General features: G+C 39.8%; 1 protein-coding gene across 2 annotated transcripts in view; it reads right to left on the bottom strand.

The window, feature by feature from the left end:
- Nucleotides 1–18,357, bottom strand: part of LOC126458436 (cilium assembly protein DZIP1-like) — a 289,883-nt gene that overhangs the window by 10,347 nt on the left and 261,179 nt on the right. Inside the window, exons 15-16 of one of the 2 annotated variants that reach the window (XM_050095490.1) lie at nucleotides 8,348–8,414; nucleotides 3,054–3,183 (exon numbers count right to left, since the gene is read on the bottom strand). In XM_050095490.1, the coding sequence (XP_049951447.1) occupies nucleotides 3,054–3,183; nucleotides 8,348–8,414 (197 nt within the window). The remainder of the gene's footprint in view (nucleotides 1–3,053; nucleotides 3,184–8,347; nucleotides 8,415–18,357) is intronic. The other variant, XM_050095491.1, reaches the window with a different exon arrangement.

Below are 18,357 nucleotides of genomic sequence, written 5' to 3'. Positions count from 1 at the left end.
GTGCCAGAGACGAGCAGCGTCAATGGAAACAGGAAACTCCTGGTATGGCGAATTTGGATGATGTGTCAGTCACTTAAGAGGGCCAACTATGTTCTCAGTAATGGCAGGCTCTGAGACAAACTGAAAGATAGCTTGTTACAGCTCTTCAAGAGTCTATAATAATTCACATGAAGTACTAAAGCAAATTTGATTACATCAGCAATCTGAGATAAATGAGGTGCATCCAATGATACAACAACATTTCAATATCTTTACAATTACAGAAGTTAATGTTTTGCAGTGAATACACATTTACACAATGAACCTCTGAACTAACATCTTTTAACTGATTCATGTGATTACAACAAACAATATCTCAAGGATAGCATTGTACTACACCTATCATCTCTGAAAGCTACTTATCTGTATCTATTTTATTTATTGGTTTACAGCACCTTTTATATCTTTTTCATTATGCAGATGTTTGTCAGAAAATTATATTCTTCACATTTACACAGCATCAACACCTCATATTTTGTCATACTTGTGTGTTTATTTAATGAGCACTTTATTATTTTGCCAGAAATTTTATTCAAATGTTGATTGCAAGTGCCATTAAAAAACTGTGCTAATTTAAAAGTGGTCAACTGCGTGTGTCAGTAGACTCCTCAGTTTTAAAGAGAACCAAAAGATGCCTCTGTCAAAATGTAAATAACTGTTTAAATAATATATAACAAAAATTTGTTATCATTTATAGTGAGTCCACCTGCACAAGAATACTGCCTTATTTATTTATGGTCAAACCTTTATTTATTATCATTGTAAATTATCTGAGGGTGACAGAATATTTATAACATTTCTTCACTTAAATATTGTTATAATATATTAATTTAGTAAGGAAAAGTGGTCATGTTGAATCAAATCATGTCTTTAGAGTTGAAGAAAGATGTATTTTTGGTGAGGATGAAGTAGACACTAGCAGAACACTACGAGAGTCAAGTGGAGCTCAAGGCAGCCATTCTGGACACTTTTCTGTGAGATCTGGAGGGAGGCAGACCTGCTCGTGGTAACAAGTGGTATTCGGTTGTGGAGATGATTAATTCTGGGCAGTGAACGACTGCTACCACACTTTAACTTCTGAAGGGACTTACATTTTGTGAAGTCTGGATGTGCCCCAGCGTAAGACTCTAACTTTTGCCACTTGATTTAGAGAAATGAGAATAGACAAAGTATGAGTTACTACTGTTCATATCACATGCATTAATTTGTGAATCATCATGTTGAACTCTGAGCTCTTTGAGCTGGTGAATATTTCGTGTGTCGTGACTGCAATATGGACTTAGTTTTTGCATATTGTTGGTGACTATTTAGTTTGAGGAATTTGCTACCATTCTTGTAACACTCTCAACATAAGGGTATTTTCTGTCTGTATTTTAAATGAATATTGTAGGACCACTTCTCATTCATTTGGGAAGTGATTTGTCATCTACAGTGGTTACAGATGATAAGATACAACCCTTTCTATTAAATTATTTATTTAACTTTATTTTTTATTTTTGTGTATTTTATTTACTCGCAATTCTAGCCAATGCATAGACTATTTGGCTATACAATCACAGTTGCAAGTTATTTTTGCAGTGAATCAGCTGCAGGGCATGAAAGCAGACACGCGCGGCTCGATTCCGTGAGTACATCGAGTTATTCTTTTTAAACAGAGCCATGCATAGCCCATCTGCCTAGAGTATGAGCAACTGCAGGTAAAGACGCAACTGCTTTGCATGTATGGTCTGCTGTTAGAAAGAGCAACTGCTCAGCAGTAACCATTAGGTACAATTGCAAGACACAGCCTGGGAGACTTGATACAGCTTTTTATGCCTATGTGGGAAGTGGGAATATCAGAAAAGTTACTAAAACATATATCCTTCATCACTTGTCGGATGTAACATACGAAGTCAAGGATTATAATCATCGAGGAGACGAAAGTACAGAAACATCATTGATGTCCTCTGTATGAAACCCTACTTCAATCTAGAGGCTCAGATTGATGATGGGAGCTTCCAGGAAAACGTTGAATCACTCAACTACCGTGAAGCTTCAATAGGAGGACTTGGCTGTGATGGGAGGAGCTCTTTTCAATTCCCGTCATAGCGAAGAGAACATAACAACATAATCAGAAAATGAGTATTCACCTGCATTGCCATACAGAGGATCAGTGACAAGATATACCTGGTTCAGTGCTTGGCTCCAGTGAGGACTTCTGAAACTGCACGTTACTATTTTTACAGGAGAGGGAGCAATGCTGCAAGCTCAGGTGTCATCAGTGTGGTGTAGTGGTTAGCGTTGCTGGCTGGTGTGGTGTGGGTTGCTGGTTCAAACCCGATCATCAGCAATTATTTGTTGTTTTATATTTATCACTTCTGGAAGGTTTTGTAATGTCTATATGTCAGAATATTTGATAGTTGTATAAATACTAGCTTTCTGCAATACTTGATGTTAGTATAAATAACTGCCCTCTCTGTCCAGGAGTCAGTTCTGTTCTGACTGTAAGTTGGTGTTCTTAATAAATGGACCTTCAGTGCTAAGAGTTCTGTTTCACTGATGAGACAACATCTGGATTTAGACTCGAATGTGGCTACAGTGTGACAATATTCTCTCAATACCCATATCTTTTGCATCTGAGCTACTATTTTTTTAATACTATAGGCAGGAGGCAAGATATTAAAAATATGATAGTGACAGGTTAAACTCTTAAAAGTATATGGTTAATACACTCATTTTTTGGAGAACAAAGAAAAGTGCCTATGTTGGATCAAAGTTGTTACGATAGTATGACTGAGGATAAAAACAGGAATAAACTTCAAGTATGCTTCTGCTGTCAGTCACTAACTTTGAGTTTTCAGAATTTATTAAATAATACTATGTTTACTGGATGAAAAATGCAAAAAGGAATATGAAAGGATGAAGGAAATATTCATTAGTGATAGAGGAAGAAACTCCACTCTGTCTCATTATCATACTTTCAAGAAGTCCAATATAATAAATAACAAGTGGCTTGTTTGTGTTTCATATCATACCTTTTGTTGTATTTCTCTGCTTTTCTGAGCAACTATGTTTCCAGGAGAATTACCCTTTTGCTTTGCTGTCTGTAGCTCTGTAGCCATTTTTTCCTGAGGTTTCTTAATGAGCTCTAGTGCTTCATCATCACTAAACAAAAGGGAAAAAATGTCAAGTGCCATGCAGTTTTTAAAGCATAGCAGACATTGTTTCATTAGTCTCTTAATTTATCATAGTGGTTTTGCAAGTATTAATTGAAACATACCATTTACTGCGTGCACAATTCATTCAAACTTTTTCAATATTTCCCTTGTCAAATATATAATGAAACATATAGTTTACCAGGTCATTGCTTCATTCTTTACCATGCAGCAGGGTATCACCACAAAAACAAAAACTACAAAACTCATAAGCTTTGAGAACTTTGAATTCCCTCACCTGAAAGAAAAAGGCTGCAGGCAGTTTGGAAAGATAATCGAGCTAGGAGGAAATTGGACCTTTTAAAGCATTACAATTCTAGAATGAGATTTTCACTCTGCAGCGGAGTGTGCGCTGATATGAAACTTCCTGGCAGATTAAAACTGTGTGCCTGACAGAGACTCGAACTCGGGACCTTTGCCTTTCATGGGCAAGTGCTCTACCAACTGAGCTACCGAAGCACGACTCACGCCCGGTACTCACAGCTTTACTTCTGCCAGTACCTCGTCTCCTACTTTCCAAACTTTACAGAAGCTCTCCTGCGAATCTTGAAGAACTAGCACTCCTGAAACTAGCACACAGTTTTAATCTGCCAGGAAGTTTCATATCAGCGCACACTCCGCTGCAGAGTGAAAATCTCATTCTGGAAACATCCCCCAGGCTGTGGCTAAGCCATGTCTCCGCTATATCCTTTCTTTCAGGAGTGCTAGTTCTGCAAGGTTCGCAGGAGAGCTTCTGTAAAGTTTGGAAGGTAGGAGACGAGGTACTGGCAGAAGTAAAGCTGTGAGTACCGGGTGTGAGTCGTGTTTCAGTAGCTCAGTTGGTAGAGCACTTGCCCGCGAAAGGCAAAGGTCCCGAGTTCGAGTCTCGGTCGGGCACACAGTTTAAATCTGCCAGGAAGTTTCATATCAGCACACACTCCACTGCAGAGTGAAAATCTCATTCTGGAAACATCCCCCAGGCTGTGGCTAAGCCATGTCTCTGCTATATCCTTTCTTTCAGGAGTGCTAGTTCTGCAAGGTTCGCAGGAGAGCTTCTGTAAAGTTTGGAAGGTAGGAGATGAGGTACTGGCAGAAGTAAAGCTGTGAGTACCGGACGTGAGTCATGCTTCGGTAACTCAGTTGGTAGAGCACTTGCCCACAAAAGGCAAAGGTCCCGAGTTCGAGTCTCGGTCGGGCACACAGTTTCAATCTGCCAGGAAGTTTCATATCAGCGCACACTCTGCTGCAGAGTGAAAATCTCATTCTGGAAACATCCCCCAGGCTGCGGCTAAGCCATGTCTCCGCTATATCCTTTCTTTCAGGAGTGCTAGTTCTGCAAGGTTTGCAGGAGAGCTTCTGTAAAGTTTGGAAGGTAGGAGACGAGGTACTGGCAGAAGTAAAGCTGTGAGTACTGGGCATGAGTCGTGCTTCGGTAGCTCAGTGGATAGAGCAGTTGCCCATGAAAGGCAAGGTCCCGAGTTCGAGTCTCGGTCGGGCACACAGTTTTAATCTGCCAGGAAGTTTCATTACAATTCTGTATAAATTCTGTGCACATTACACTTAGGTGAGAGCTGGCAAATAATGATACATCAATCAACAAAAACACAGTTTGTTTAAAAGACTTTCAGTTTCATGTGTTCGAGTTTGCTACTACCTGTTAAGCAGTTACTCATTCTGTAACTATTTGTTAATTGCTAATACATAAGTAACTATGTTAATTTCAAATTCATACACTACTGGCTATTAAAATTGCTACACCAAGAAGAAATGCAGATGATAAACAGGTATTTATTGGACAAATATATTATACTAGAACTGACATGTGATTACATTTTCACGCAATTTGGGTGCATAGATCCCGAGAAATCAGTACCTAGAATAACCACCTCTGGCCGGCCTTGATGCGCCTGTGCATTGAGTCAAAGAGAGCTTGGATGTCGTGTACAGGTACAGCTGCCCATGCTGCTTCAACACGATACCACAGATCATCAAGAGTAGTGACTGGCGTATTGTGATGAGCCAGTTGCTCGGCCACCATTGACCAGAAGTTTTCAATTGGTGAGAGATCTGGAGAATGTGCTGGCCAGGGCAGCAGTCAAACATTTTCTGCATCCAGAAAGGCCCGTACAGGACCTGCAACATGTGGTCATGCATTATCCTGCTGAAATGTAGGGTTTTGCAGGGATTGAATGAACGGTAGAGCCATGGGTCGTAACACATCTGAAATGTAACGTCCACTGTTCAAAGTGCCGTCAATGCGAACAAGAGGTGACCGAGATGTGTAACCAATGGGACTCCATACCATCACGCCGGGTGATACGCCAGTATGGCGATGTCGAATACATGCTTCCAATGTGCGTTCACCGCGATGTTGCCAAACACAGATGCAACCATCATGATGCTGTAAACGAAACCTGGAATCATCCGAAAAAATGAAGTTTTGCCATTCGTGCACCCACGTTCATCGTTGAGTACACCATCGCAGGCGCTCCTGTCTGTGATGCAGCATCAAGGGTAACCACAGCCATGGTCTCCGTGCTGACAGTCCATGCTGCCGCAAACGTCATCAAACTGTTCGTGCAGATGGTTGTCGTTTTGCAAACGTCCCCATCTGTTGACTCAGGGATTGAGATATGGCTGCACGATCCATTACAGCCATGCAGATAAGATGCCTGTCATCTCAACTGCTAGTGATACGAGGCTGTTAGGATCCAGCACGGTGTTCCGTATTGCCCTCCTGAACCCACCGATTCCATATTCTGCTAACAGTCACTGGATCTCGACAATGCGAGCAGCAAAGTCGCGATACGATAAACCACAATCGCGACAGGCTACAATCCAACCTTTATCAAAGTCGGAAACGTGGTGGTATGCATTTCTCCTCCTTACACGAGGCATCACAACAATGTTTCACCACGTAACGCCGGTCAACTGCTGTTTGTGTATGAGAAACTGGTTGGAAACTTTCCTCATGTCAGCACGTTGTAGGTGTCGCCACCGGTGCCAACCTTGTGTGAATGCTCTGAAAAGCTAATCATTTGCATATCACAGCATCTTCTTCCTGTCGGTTAAATTTCGCATCTGTAGCATGTCATCTTCATGGTGTAGCAATTTTAATGGCCAATAGTGTAAATAACTAAAATACCTTCTAAAATATTATGAACAAATTAGAACAGGCCAAAACATAAATTTCTGCATTATGTTATAACACTGTTAGATGTAGGGCATTGTAAATCAGTATACTTGCTGAGTTTACAAATCTTCTACTTCTATAATGACAATGAAAGTGACACTAGACATGTTAGATGTAACATCACTGGTTATACTGTAAGACTACAACAAACGAAGTAGAGGATTCCTGATATAATGAAAACTAGAGAGCTAGCTACAATGCAATAATCACACCATATATTTCAGTTTAAGAAGTAACAAATGTGTGAATTAAAGCAAACTCTGCTGTTAAACTTTTCCTGGAACAGTTAAACATTATTTTTTTAAAAATTGTATCAGATTAAAATTCTCAAATATCCTTCTTTCAATCAACCAACAAAATAAACTTATTATTTTATTCAAGGCTGTAATTTTCAGTGACTTTAGTATACATTTTTCAGAAAATATTCAGTTGTCAGTTGCAAACATATTTTTATTATACTTTACTAGTTTCAACAAATTAATTTGTCATCTTCAGGCACTTAGTATTGATTTAGCAGGTGTCGATATCTTCTTCATAGGTGCGTAATGCCATAAAATGTCCAGAATCACATAGATTTGATCCAGTTTAGGAAATTATCAATCTGTGTTTACAATAATCACATACAATATGTACATTTCTGGACATATCATGGAATTATGCTTCTATGAAGAAGATACTGACATCTGCTAAATTAATAGGGTTGTGGGTTGTTTTTGGGGAAGGAGACCAGACAGCAAGGTCATTGGTCTCATTGGATTAGGGAAGGATGGAGAAGGAAGTCGGCCGTGCCCTTTCAGAGGAACCATCCCAGCATTTGCCTGGAGTGATTTAGGGAAATCACAGAAAACCTAAATCAGGATGGCCGGACGCGGGATTGAACCGTCGTCCTCCTGAATGCGAGTCCAGTGCCTAATGCTAAATTAATACTCAGCTTCTGAAGATGATGAATTAATTTGCCACAAGTGGTAAAGCATAGTAAAAATACCATCTTATTTTCCGTTTTCTGTTTTTCCTTCAAAATTCACACATATATAAATGCATTATGTAGTAGTTACAAGTATGTTACATTTTCTCTTTTTTTTCTAGTTTCTTATGTTAGAAACACCTTTCGCAGCAAAGTTTTGTGAAGTTAACCAAGTCTATTCTGGAAATCTTGCTCTTTGTGCTACCAAAGGGTTGTTTCTGAATTTTGTGTTAATATAATGTGGAATTACATTATTTATTTGTCAAGACTAATTGAACCTGATATGTTGGATGGTCTTGTCGAGTCTGATGTGGGTAGTCTTGAAACTGTTGCATAACATGATGGGAAATGCCTGTCATGGCTGTATTATCACTATTTTTTTCCATTTCCCATCACTTCTTTGCTGCTTCAAAAGTCATGCAGACATGTTCTGCCTTTGCAACTAAATGAAAGGCAGTTTGTTATTTGCATATACATTTCACTTTTTTTCATTTATCAAGCATCTTCAGTGGCCTGTAATACATGTTTAAATCAGTTTTGCAAAATAAATAATGTAATTCAACATTATATTGATGTTAAGGTTAGACACAACTCTTTGGTAGCATGGAGAACTAAATCATTTGCAGAAAAAAATTGGTTATCCTCATGAAATTTGTGCTGCAGAAGCTGTTTCTAACCACAATAAAATGAGAGAAAAACATGAGAAAATGTAATGTAGTAACATATTTGTATGTACTAAATAATGCATTTACTATATACATAGGAACAAACATGTATAATAGGCCACTGAATATGCCTCATAAGTAAAAGAAATGAAACGGATGTTGCAAAAAACAAACTGCCTTTAATTTAGTTACAAAGAGGAAACATAACTCCATGAGCAATAAAAAATATTTGTGTCCGATGACCACATTTTATTCTGGAAAACAAAATAAACCTTAAAATTTTCACATAATGTTATTTCATTTTTTAACATACCTGCTGTCCCAGGTGGCACTATGCCTTTCCTGTTGTTTCTCTGATGGAGTACTGGAGTATTTAACAGCTGAAAGCAGAAGTAGAGAAATTGAGCACTCTGCACATTATCGTACCATTTATATCAATGAAGCTGGCATTCATAAACTTAATATTTTTGTTCAGTGCTCTAACCCAATTGTTTATAAATGGTACTGCACATATTTTTGAATAAGTGCAGTACAATTATCCAAAAATACTAAGTAATAAGGAGAACTTTACAGAACACAACACTGATAAATTATCTTGGTAAAGCATAGTTTGTAAGAGTGAAGTATGGGCATTTGTTTCAGCTTATAGGTTTATAGCTACTTGTAATAAGACATTTTCAGTGATCTGTCTGGTGGTCAATCAAATTTACTCATTTACAGAGGAAGGAGAGCTGAGAGGGTACAAAAAGTATGTAAATACAATACCGGATATAAAACGCAAAAGGCTGTTGATATTTTCACATGAAAATTAAAGAAGGAAGTACATACAAACCAAATTAATAACATGTCGTTATATACTGTATTTATTAGTATTCTGTATTTTGTGCTGTTTTTGGTAGTCACAGGCTCTGAAGCATTGTTCCACAGCCTGACAGACTGAACAAAGCAACCATCCATCAAATACATCACCTAGTATAACTTTACTACTACTCTCACAAGAAGTAATAATCCTATGAAAGAATGACAGATTATTTTCTCGGAACGTCGATCTAGGATTAGCCAAGTTTAGGTCAGACGCACATCATCTCACATTGTCATGTGAACAGCATCAGTGTAAGGCATGTTATTGTGTAACTCAAAACGATAGTAACCACACTAAGGAGGCACTGGATAAAAAAAGCTTACTACATATAATCAGCTATGAACTAAATCTCTCTTCAGATGCAGATCTCTCTCTCTCTCTCTCTCTCTCTCTCACACACACACACACACACACACACACACACACACACACACACACACACAAACACTGTTGTCTTTGGTTGCTAAAATCCAACTGCAACTGTGTTGGACATTAGTACAGAAGAGGTGGGGGATGGGAAGGGGTAAGGATAGCAAGGTAGGAGTGGAAGAAGATACTAGTGCTGCCTGTGGGAGCATGCTGGTATGTAATAGGGACAGGATAGTGGACTGCTAGGTGCAGCATTGACCATTGGAGAGCTGTTCTGTGGTGGAGGTGGAGGGGAAAGGGAAGGGGAGGGGGGTGGGGTGTCAAATGGGAAAGGAAAGAAAAAAAGAAAGAAAGAAATATAGAAGGATAAAGGGCTAATGCAGGTGCTCTGGCAGGAAAGAAGGCATGTTTAGAGCTGAACTGGGAGCAAAGAAGGTGATAGACAGGTGGAGGGCAAAGACTACCAAAGGTTCAGGCTAGGGGTTATGAGAACAAAGGATATGTTGCAAGTGGAGTTCCCACTTCCCCGATATAGAAAAGCTGGTGTTATTGAGAAGAAAATCAAGTTGTGTGGTGAGAAACTGGACTCTTGGCCACAGCTTAGTGATGGCCATTCATGTGGACAAATAGCTTGTTAGATGTCAAGTCCACATAGAATGTGGCACATTGGTTGCAGCCAAGTTGATAGATCACATGCCTGCCTTTGATATGGTAGCAGATGCCTGTGATAGACTGAGTAGGTGGTAGTGGGAGGATATATGGGACAGGTCTTGCATCTATGTCTATAGTGGATTTGAGCCCTGTGACAAGGGACTGGGAGCAGAGGTGAAACAGGGACAGACAAAGCTACTGTGTAGGTTGGGTGGGTAGCAGAATACCACTGTGGGAGAGGTGGGGAGGATATTGCTCACTCCAGTGCATGACAAGAGGTGGTGGAACACTGGCAGGGGATTCAGTTTTTCTAGTCCTGGGTGGTACCTGAGTTATGAGGAGGACGATCCTTTGTGGCCAGACAGTGGGTATGTGGGAAATGGTATGTGACCAGGGAGACAAGCACCACAAATCTGTTTCTGGTCATGATGGGAAGCATAATTTCGGTCTGTGAAGGCCTCAGTGATAGCCTTGGCATATTTGGAAAGATGCAATTGGAGAAGGTGTTATGGTTCTAGAGGAATGTGAGGATAAAGTGTCTTCATCCTCCATCCAGATCTTGAAGATGTCATCAGTGAATCTGAACCAGGTGAGGGGTCTGGGATTGTGGATGGTTAGGGAGAATTACTCTAGATAGTTCATGAATGAATTGGTATAAGAAAGTGCCATACAGGTGTCCATCGTTGTACCATGAATTAGTGACAGGTAATGCCTTCAAAGGAGAAGTAATTGTGGGTGGGCATACAGCTGGTCATGGTGACCAGAAAGGACAAACTTGCGTCCGACCATCCTGATTTAGGTTCTCCATGATTTCCCTAAATGTCTTCCTTTGAAAGGGCATGGCTGACTTTCTTACCCTTCCTGCCCTAATCCAATGGGACCAATGACCTCACTGTTTGGTCCCCACCTCCAAATCAACCAATCAACCATCTAGGAAGGAAGTTGTAAGTCTGGTGTCAGTCAGGTGCTGAGAAAGGCAGTGTTCCATAGCAACAAGAATGGGGATGTTAGTGCAGAGGGAAGTGAGGCATTGATAGTGATCAGCAGGGTGCCAGGTGGTAAAGGGAGAGGAAGTGTGGAGAGTTGGTAGATGAAATGATTGGCGTCTTTTATATAGGAGGGCAAGCAGTTGGTACCAGGCTGAAGGTGCTGGTCTACAAGGGCAGAGATTCTCTCTGTGGGAGTGCAGTAACCACCCACAATGGGCATACTGTGAGGTTGGATTTACATACTTTGGGAATTGCGTAGAAGGTAGGAGTACGGGGAGTGGCAGGTGTGAGGAGGAAGACAGATTCAAGGGAGAAGTTCTGGGATGGACCTAGAGATTTGAAACGTTACTGGAGATCCAGCTGGACTTCTGGTATGTATCGCTGTGGTAGGTCTTGTAGATGGACACATATGACCAATGGCAGAGTTCCTGTGTCAGTTAAACCCTTTGGTTCATAACTACCATGGTGGAGCCTATGTAGGCAAATAGGATTATAAGGCTAGGATCAGTTTTTAGATGGAGGGTTGAAAGTTCCCTCTATGCATGTGAGGTTGGTGTCCATTTTGAGGGATTTGGGGATTGATAGTGAGGCAATGTTTGGGGTTAAGAAATTCTGGGAACTTAACAGGGGATGTTTTGAGGGCAGTGGGAATGGATCAGTGGATCACAGTTAGGTGGAGGAGTAAACTGAGTAACTTTGGGTCTCTCATTCACTAATATTCTTTTATTTGCTGACTCATCATCATCAACATTTATTCTGAGGATTCTCTTCATGTTCTTGTTTTCCCTTTGGACAGAATCACATCTCCATTATTTTTGCTCTGAACCACCACTTTTCTCATATCCTCTTTACTGATTCCACACTACCCTAATCCTTTATTTCTGTTACTCATGGGACTCTTGTCTTTCTAGTTTCCTGGTAAGCCGATATCTTACTTGCAACATTTCTGGTTTCATGCTTTTAATGGATCTATTGACCGGGATCTCATCCCACAAGCAATGATGAGGAGGAGTATGCGGATTGTGAATCTCATTAAAAAAACAGGGCCCAGATGGCCTCAATTTGTTACAGATCCCTGTCTAGAGATACTAATTCAAGATGGTCAATGGTCTCTATGGTGGGGGAGGAAGTATTTCCCTGTGAGTTGAAAGTGCATAGAGAGCAAACCCTGAAGAAACACAATAAAACTAAGTCAGTCTGTTTCCATTTTATGTGACTTCCTAATCAATGGTTGCTCCCATGTAACAAACAGATATTCTTTTACAGCTCCAGGTCTTACAACTCAGTTTATGGGACCTACTGCTATCCCATAAATGCAATCACACACAGTTATCTTGCTGACTATGTAGAAAGAGTTGGATATAATTTTCATTTGGTTAATGAATGACATCTAATTTGGTCTGGGTGCAGAAATGCATTCTCATTCTCAGCACTGGGTGAGTCCATCCCTCTACTCCAAATGGGCATCCACCTCAGTTTGCTGTTGCCTACTGAGCTGTGAGCTTCACCCATTACAAACAAAACATTCTCTACCAGTTTTGGTTACACAACATTATTGGAGGCTTGCACACACTTGCGTTTCTACAGTCTCTCTGAAATGATTTTACAGAAACTATTTGGTAACAAAATTTGATTCTTTTGCCTGTCACAGGCTCTTTCACCAACTTCATGAGGAACTGCCCCCCCCCCCCTTTTTTTTAATTTTTTTTTTATTTTTTTTTTTTATCATCAGTCTTTTGACAGGTCTTATGTGGCTCACCACGAATTCCCTCTTGTGCCAACCTCTTCACTCAAAGTAGCACTTGGAACCTACATCCTCAATTATTTGCTGGATGTATTCCAATCTCTGTCTTCCTCTACAGGTTTTGTTCTCTACAGCTCCCTCTAGTACCATGGAAGTCATTCCCTGATGCCTTAACAAATGTCATATCATCCTTTCCCTTTTCCATGTCAGCGTTTTCCACATATTCCTTTCCTCTGCGATACTGCGTAGAACCTCCGTGTTCCTTACCGTATCAGTCCACCTAATTTTCAACATTCATCTGTAGCACCACATCTCAAATGCTTCGATTTACTTCTGTTATGGTTTTCCCACAGTCCTTGTTTCACTACCATACAATGCTGTACTCCAGATGTACATTCTTAGAAATTTCTTCCTCAAATTAAGGCTTATGCCTGATACCAGTAGACTTCTTTTGGCCAGGAATGCCCTTTCTGCCAGTGTTAGTCTGATTTTGATGTCCTCCTTGCTCTGTCCGTCATGTTAAGTTTCTCACTTTTCTCATTTCTGCTACTTCTCATTACTTTCGTCTCTCTTTGATTTACTCTCAGTCCATATTCTGTACTCATTAGATTGTTCATTCCATTCAGTAGACCATATAGTTCTTCTTCACTTTCACTCAGGATAGCAATACCATCAGCAAATCATATCATTGATATTCTTTCACCTTGAATTTTAATTCCATCCTGAAACTTACTTTTATTTCGATCACTGCTTCTTCAATGTACAGATTGAATAGTAGGGCAAAAGACTACAGCCCTGTCTTACAAGCTTTTTAATCTGAGCACTTCGTTCTTGGTCATTCACTCTTATTATTCCTCCCTACAGCTCACCCCCACTTTTCTCAGAATTTCAATCTTCTTGCACCATTTTACATTGCCGAATGCTTTTTCCAGGTCAACAAATGCTATGAACGTGTCTTGATTTTTCTTTAGTCTTGCTTCCATTGTCAACTGCAACATCAGAATTGCCTCTCTGGTGCCTTTACCTTTTCTAACGCCAAACTGATCATCATTTAGCACATCCTCAATTTTCCTTTCCATTCTTCTATACATTATTCTTGTTAGCATCTTGGATGCATGAGCTGTTAAGCTGATGTGCAATAATTGTCAAAATTGTCAGCTCTTGCAGTCTTCAGAATTGTGTGCATATTTTTCCAAAAGTCAGATGGTATGTTGCCAGACAGTCAACACACCAAAGTGAGTAATTGTTTTGTTGCCACTTCCTGCAATGATTTTAGAAATTCTAATGGAATGTTATTCATCCCTTCTGCCTTATTTGACCATAAGTCCTCCAAGCCTCTTTTAAATTCTGATTCTAATACTGGATCCCCCACCTCTTCTAAATCTTCTCCTGTTTCTTTTTCTATCACATCAGGCAAAAATCTTCCCCCTCATAGAAGCTTTCAGTGTATTCTTTCCATGTATCCGCTCTCTCCACTGCATTTAACAGTGGAATTCCCGTTGCACTCTTAATGTTACCACCCTTGCTTTTAATGTCACCGAAGATTGTTTTGACTTTCCTGTATACCGAGTCTGTTCTGCCGACGATCATTTCTTTTTCGATTTCTTGACGTTTTTCATGCAGTCATTTCATCTTAGCGTCCCTGCACTTCCTCTTTATTTCATTCCTCAGTGACTTGTATTTGTGCATTCCTCAGTTTCCTGGAACATTTTTGTGCTTCTTCCTTTCATCGATCAACCAAAGTATTTCCTCTGTTACCCATAATTTCTTTGCAGTTAAGTTCTTTGTATCTATGTTTTTCTTTCCAACTTCTATGAAGGTCATTTTTAGAGATGCCCATTCCTCTTCAACTGTACTGACTACTGAGTTATTCCTTATTGTTGTATCTATAGCCTTAGAGACTTCAAGCATATCTCTTAACTCCTTAGTATTTTTATATCCCACTTCTTTGCATATTGATTCTTCCTGACTAATGTCTTAAAACTTCAGCCAACTCTTCATCACTGCTACAGTGTGATCTGAGTCTATATCTACTTATGGGTATGCCTTACAATCCAGTATCTGATTTTGGAATCTCGGTCTGACAATGATGCAATCTAACTGAAATCTTCCCACATCACCCGGTCTTTTCCGAGTATACCTCCTCATGTTGTGATTTCTGAACAGAGTATTCACTATTACTAGCTGACATTTATTACAGAACTCAATTAGTCTTTCTCCTCTCTCATTCCTTGTCCCAAGCCCATATTCCTATATTTTGTTAATGGTCATAGTTATTTTAATATTCTGACATTATTTAAGGTGCTTCAAAAAATACAAATAGTTTGCAATGGAAAATATGGGTCACTATGAATTTGCATTTGGTGCATGTTAGGTCATATATTTCTGTGTACAAAATGGAGTTAATAATTTGAATTTTTCTTTAACTTGAGATGAGATCTGTACCTGTCTCCAGCTTCTAGAACATGGAATGTATGTAGTGAACTCATTTCTGATCACCTGCACAAGTAACAGAGTGAAAGTGAAATATTCGTAACATCTCTCTTATCTCATACACAGGGTAGGATACCAAAACAAATTATTGCCTAACTATCTCCTGTGACAGATGAGTGACTATAGATTTTTTTTCCAATTGAATACTGCAATTATTTTCAGGGCCACCAGCAGCTAGTGAGATAACAATTAGTATGTGTTTGTAACAACATAAGTGAAGGATTTTTTTATTTTTATTCCCAGCAAGCGCTTTTCTTAAGCTATTGGCCTTACTTGCCGTCAACTTTTTGTTGAATTGTAGACTGTTTCAGGATCCTGTCGCAACTGCAACTGCATTAGCATGTTAGCAAGGTGAAACTGTGTAAACCCCACAGTGCTTTGACAAAAGAAGCTAATTTTAACATGAGAACAACAAGAAAAAAAGAAGGTGTACAAGAAAGGTGAAAATAAATTGCTGCAGTTTCAGTATAATCCTGTGCATATAACTGGTTGACTTGTCGAATTATTGATTGTACTGGCATAACCTGTTAATAAAATCATTTGCAGATTTTCTAGCTGTAACTTACAAATTCTGCATGGTAGGTGTTTGTGTGTGTCATTCAGCGATAGAACTATGCCTCCCTTACAGTGCTGTCTCATCACAAGGAAGTCCCCACCACTACCATCGTCTCTTCCCCTAACCCATCATCTGGGACACTAGGGACCAAGTAATTTTATACCTACTCTACTAAAAAACTGGGACCCAGCTTGAAGTCCTATGATTAAACATGTCTGTATCTTACCATTTTTGGTTGAGCCCCTTGGGTGTGTCTGCTATATTTTTACTGCTGATATTTACTCATTCCAGTGTTCACATTTACAAAATTCCACATAATCTACCCTCAGAAATTGCATGCCTAGCAGACAGATAAAAAGATATTTAAAATACAGATTAAAGTTGTTTCTTAGGAGCCTCACCTATATCATGCCCAAATCATTGAGCAAATATCTGTCAAGAGAGAGAGAGAGAGAGAGAGAGAGAGAGAGAGAGAGAGAGAGCACTGAAATATATTGACATCTAGTGTTAGTTTAGTGAACATTCCAACACTGGAAAATGAGAGGGTTATTGATATTTGGTAAAGAACATATTTTTTGGGTCATAAGATCTAATGTTTCAACCCCTTGAACACAATTAAATATATGTAGCATTTAAAGATTGCTGTATCAAAACTGCTGCCAACAGAGGGAACAAAATAATTGTCAGAAGAGCAGTGGAAAATAGCAGAAAGTTAATGAAGGCAACTACTGGATTAGAAAACTGATATATCCAGCTTACATAGTACTGTAGAGCAATGAACCACTCTATACACGCCTGATTTGACACAGCAACAAAAATGTTAAGCCTATTCCACAAAATTTCCATTACTGCTATGCCTCACATCATTTCACCAGTAGAAATGAAAGCTCTGTTGTCATAAGCATGCTAACTACACTGCCTGATAAAAAAGTGAGCCACCCAGAAGAGATGGTTGGATGTCAATGCAACTTCATATACATCTAAAAACAAAGATGATGTGACTTACCGAACGAAAGCGCTGGCAGGTCGATAGACACACAAACAAACACAAACACACACACAAAATTCAAGCTTTCGCAACAAACTGTTGCCTCATCAGGAAAGAGGGGAAGGAGAGGGAAAGACGAAAGGATGTAGATTTTAAGGGAGAGGGTAAGGAGTCATTCCAATCCCGGGAGCAGAAAGACTTACCTTGGGGGAAAAAAGGACAGGTACACACTCGCACACACACACATATCCATCCACACATATACAGACACAAGCAGACTTTCTAGTTCATAAACAGATCCATGTCTGCTTGTGTCTGTATATGTGTGGATGTGTGTGTGTGTGTGTGCGAGTGTGTACCTGTCCTTTTTTCCTCCAAGGTAAGTCTTTCCACTCCCGGGATTGGAATGACTCCTTACCCTCTCCCTTAAAACCCACGTCCTTTCGTCTTTCCCTCTCCTTCCCCTCTTTCCTGATGAGGCAACAGTTTGTTGCGAAAGCTTGAATTTTGTGTGTGTGTTTGTGTTTGTTTGTGTGTCTATCGACCTGCCAGCGCTTTCGTTCGGTAAGTCACATCATCTTTGTTTTTAGATATATTTTTCCCACGTGGAATGTTTCCCTCTATTATATTGATATCAGTAATTTGAACCCAACAATTACGTTTTTTATTGTCACTGTTGCATTTCGAATTCTTTTCTGTTGTCTTATTTTCTCTTTCTGTTTTTGCCAGTAGTTTCACTTTGTACTCACCTTCTCCTTTTTACCGTAATCTGCTATACAATTTTATCCCGCCTATATATACTTAATAATACGTAACCCACTTCCAAACCATAACAAAAAAAATTTTTTTACCGCTTTCAACACTACCGCCACTATAAAATCCACCATTTCTAGTTCACAAACAGTTCCATGTCTGCTTGTGTCTGTATATGTGTGGATGGATATGTGTGTGCGTGCGAGTGTGTACCTGTCCTTTTTTCCCCCAAGGTAAGTCTTTCCGCTCCCGGGATTGGAATGACTCCTTACCCTCTCCCTTAAAACCTACATCCTTTCGTCTTTCCCTCTCCTTCCCCTCTTTCCTCATGAGGCAACAGTTTGTTGCGAAAGCTTGAATTTTGTGTGTATGTATGTGTCTGTTTGTGTTTCTATCGACCTGCCAGCGCTTTCGTATGGTAAGTCACACCATCTTTGTTTTTAAATATATTTTTCCCGCGTGGAATGTTTCCCTCTATTATATCAACTTCATATACATACGCACTACCAGTGAGTATGAAATGATTACAGTTGCAATCCTCTGTGACAGGCAGAAAAGCCATCGGAGTGCATTAGTGTTGTTACCAACCATGGTACGGTATACAAGGGATGTGACCAGCATCAGATGTTGAGTGAGATCACTATGAAGGACACGAAGATGCTGCATATTTGGTGAGACAGCATTATCAGCACCAACCAGAGTTTGGAAGAGGCCTCATTGTGCGTCTCCATTTGGTCGGCCGGTCATATTGTGCAATATCTAAATTTGTGTGGCATTCAGATGTGAAAGTGGCCGAATGTTGGACTGCATTGAAATGTGAATGCAAGCAGGTTCACTTTCATTGTGCCTGCCGTCCAAGAACAAGTAATGGGTTCTGCAATGTTTTGTGTCATCTCGCATCATTGGTCACAAACTAGC

The sequence above is a fragment of the Schistocerca serialis genome, chromosome 2 (assembly GCF_023864345.2).
Source record: "Schistocerca serialis cubense isolate TAMUIC-IGC-003099 chromosome 2, iqSchSeri2.2, whole genome shotgun sequence".
Taxonomy (NCBI): Eukaryota; Metazoa; Arthropoda; class Insecta; order Orthoptera; family Acrididae; genus Schistocerca; species Schistocerca serialis.
This window is presented reverse-complemented; position numbering and strand designations above follow the sequence as displayed.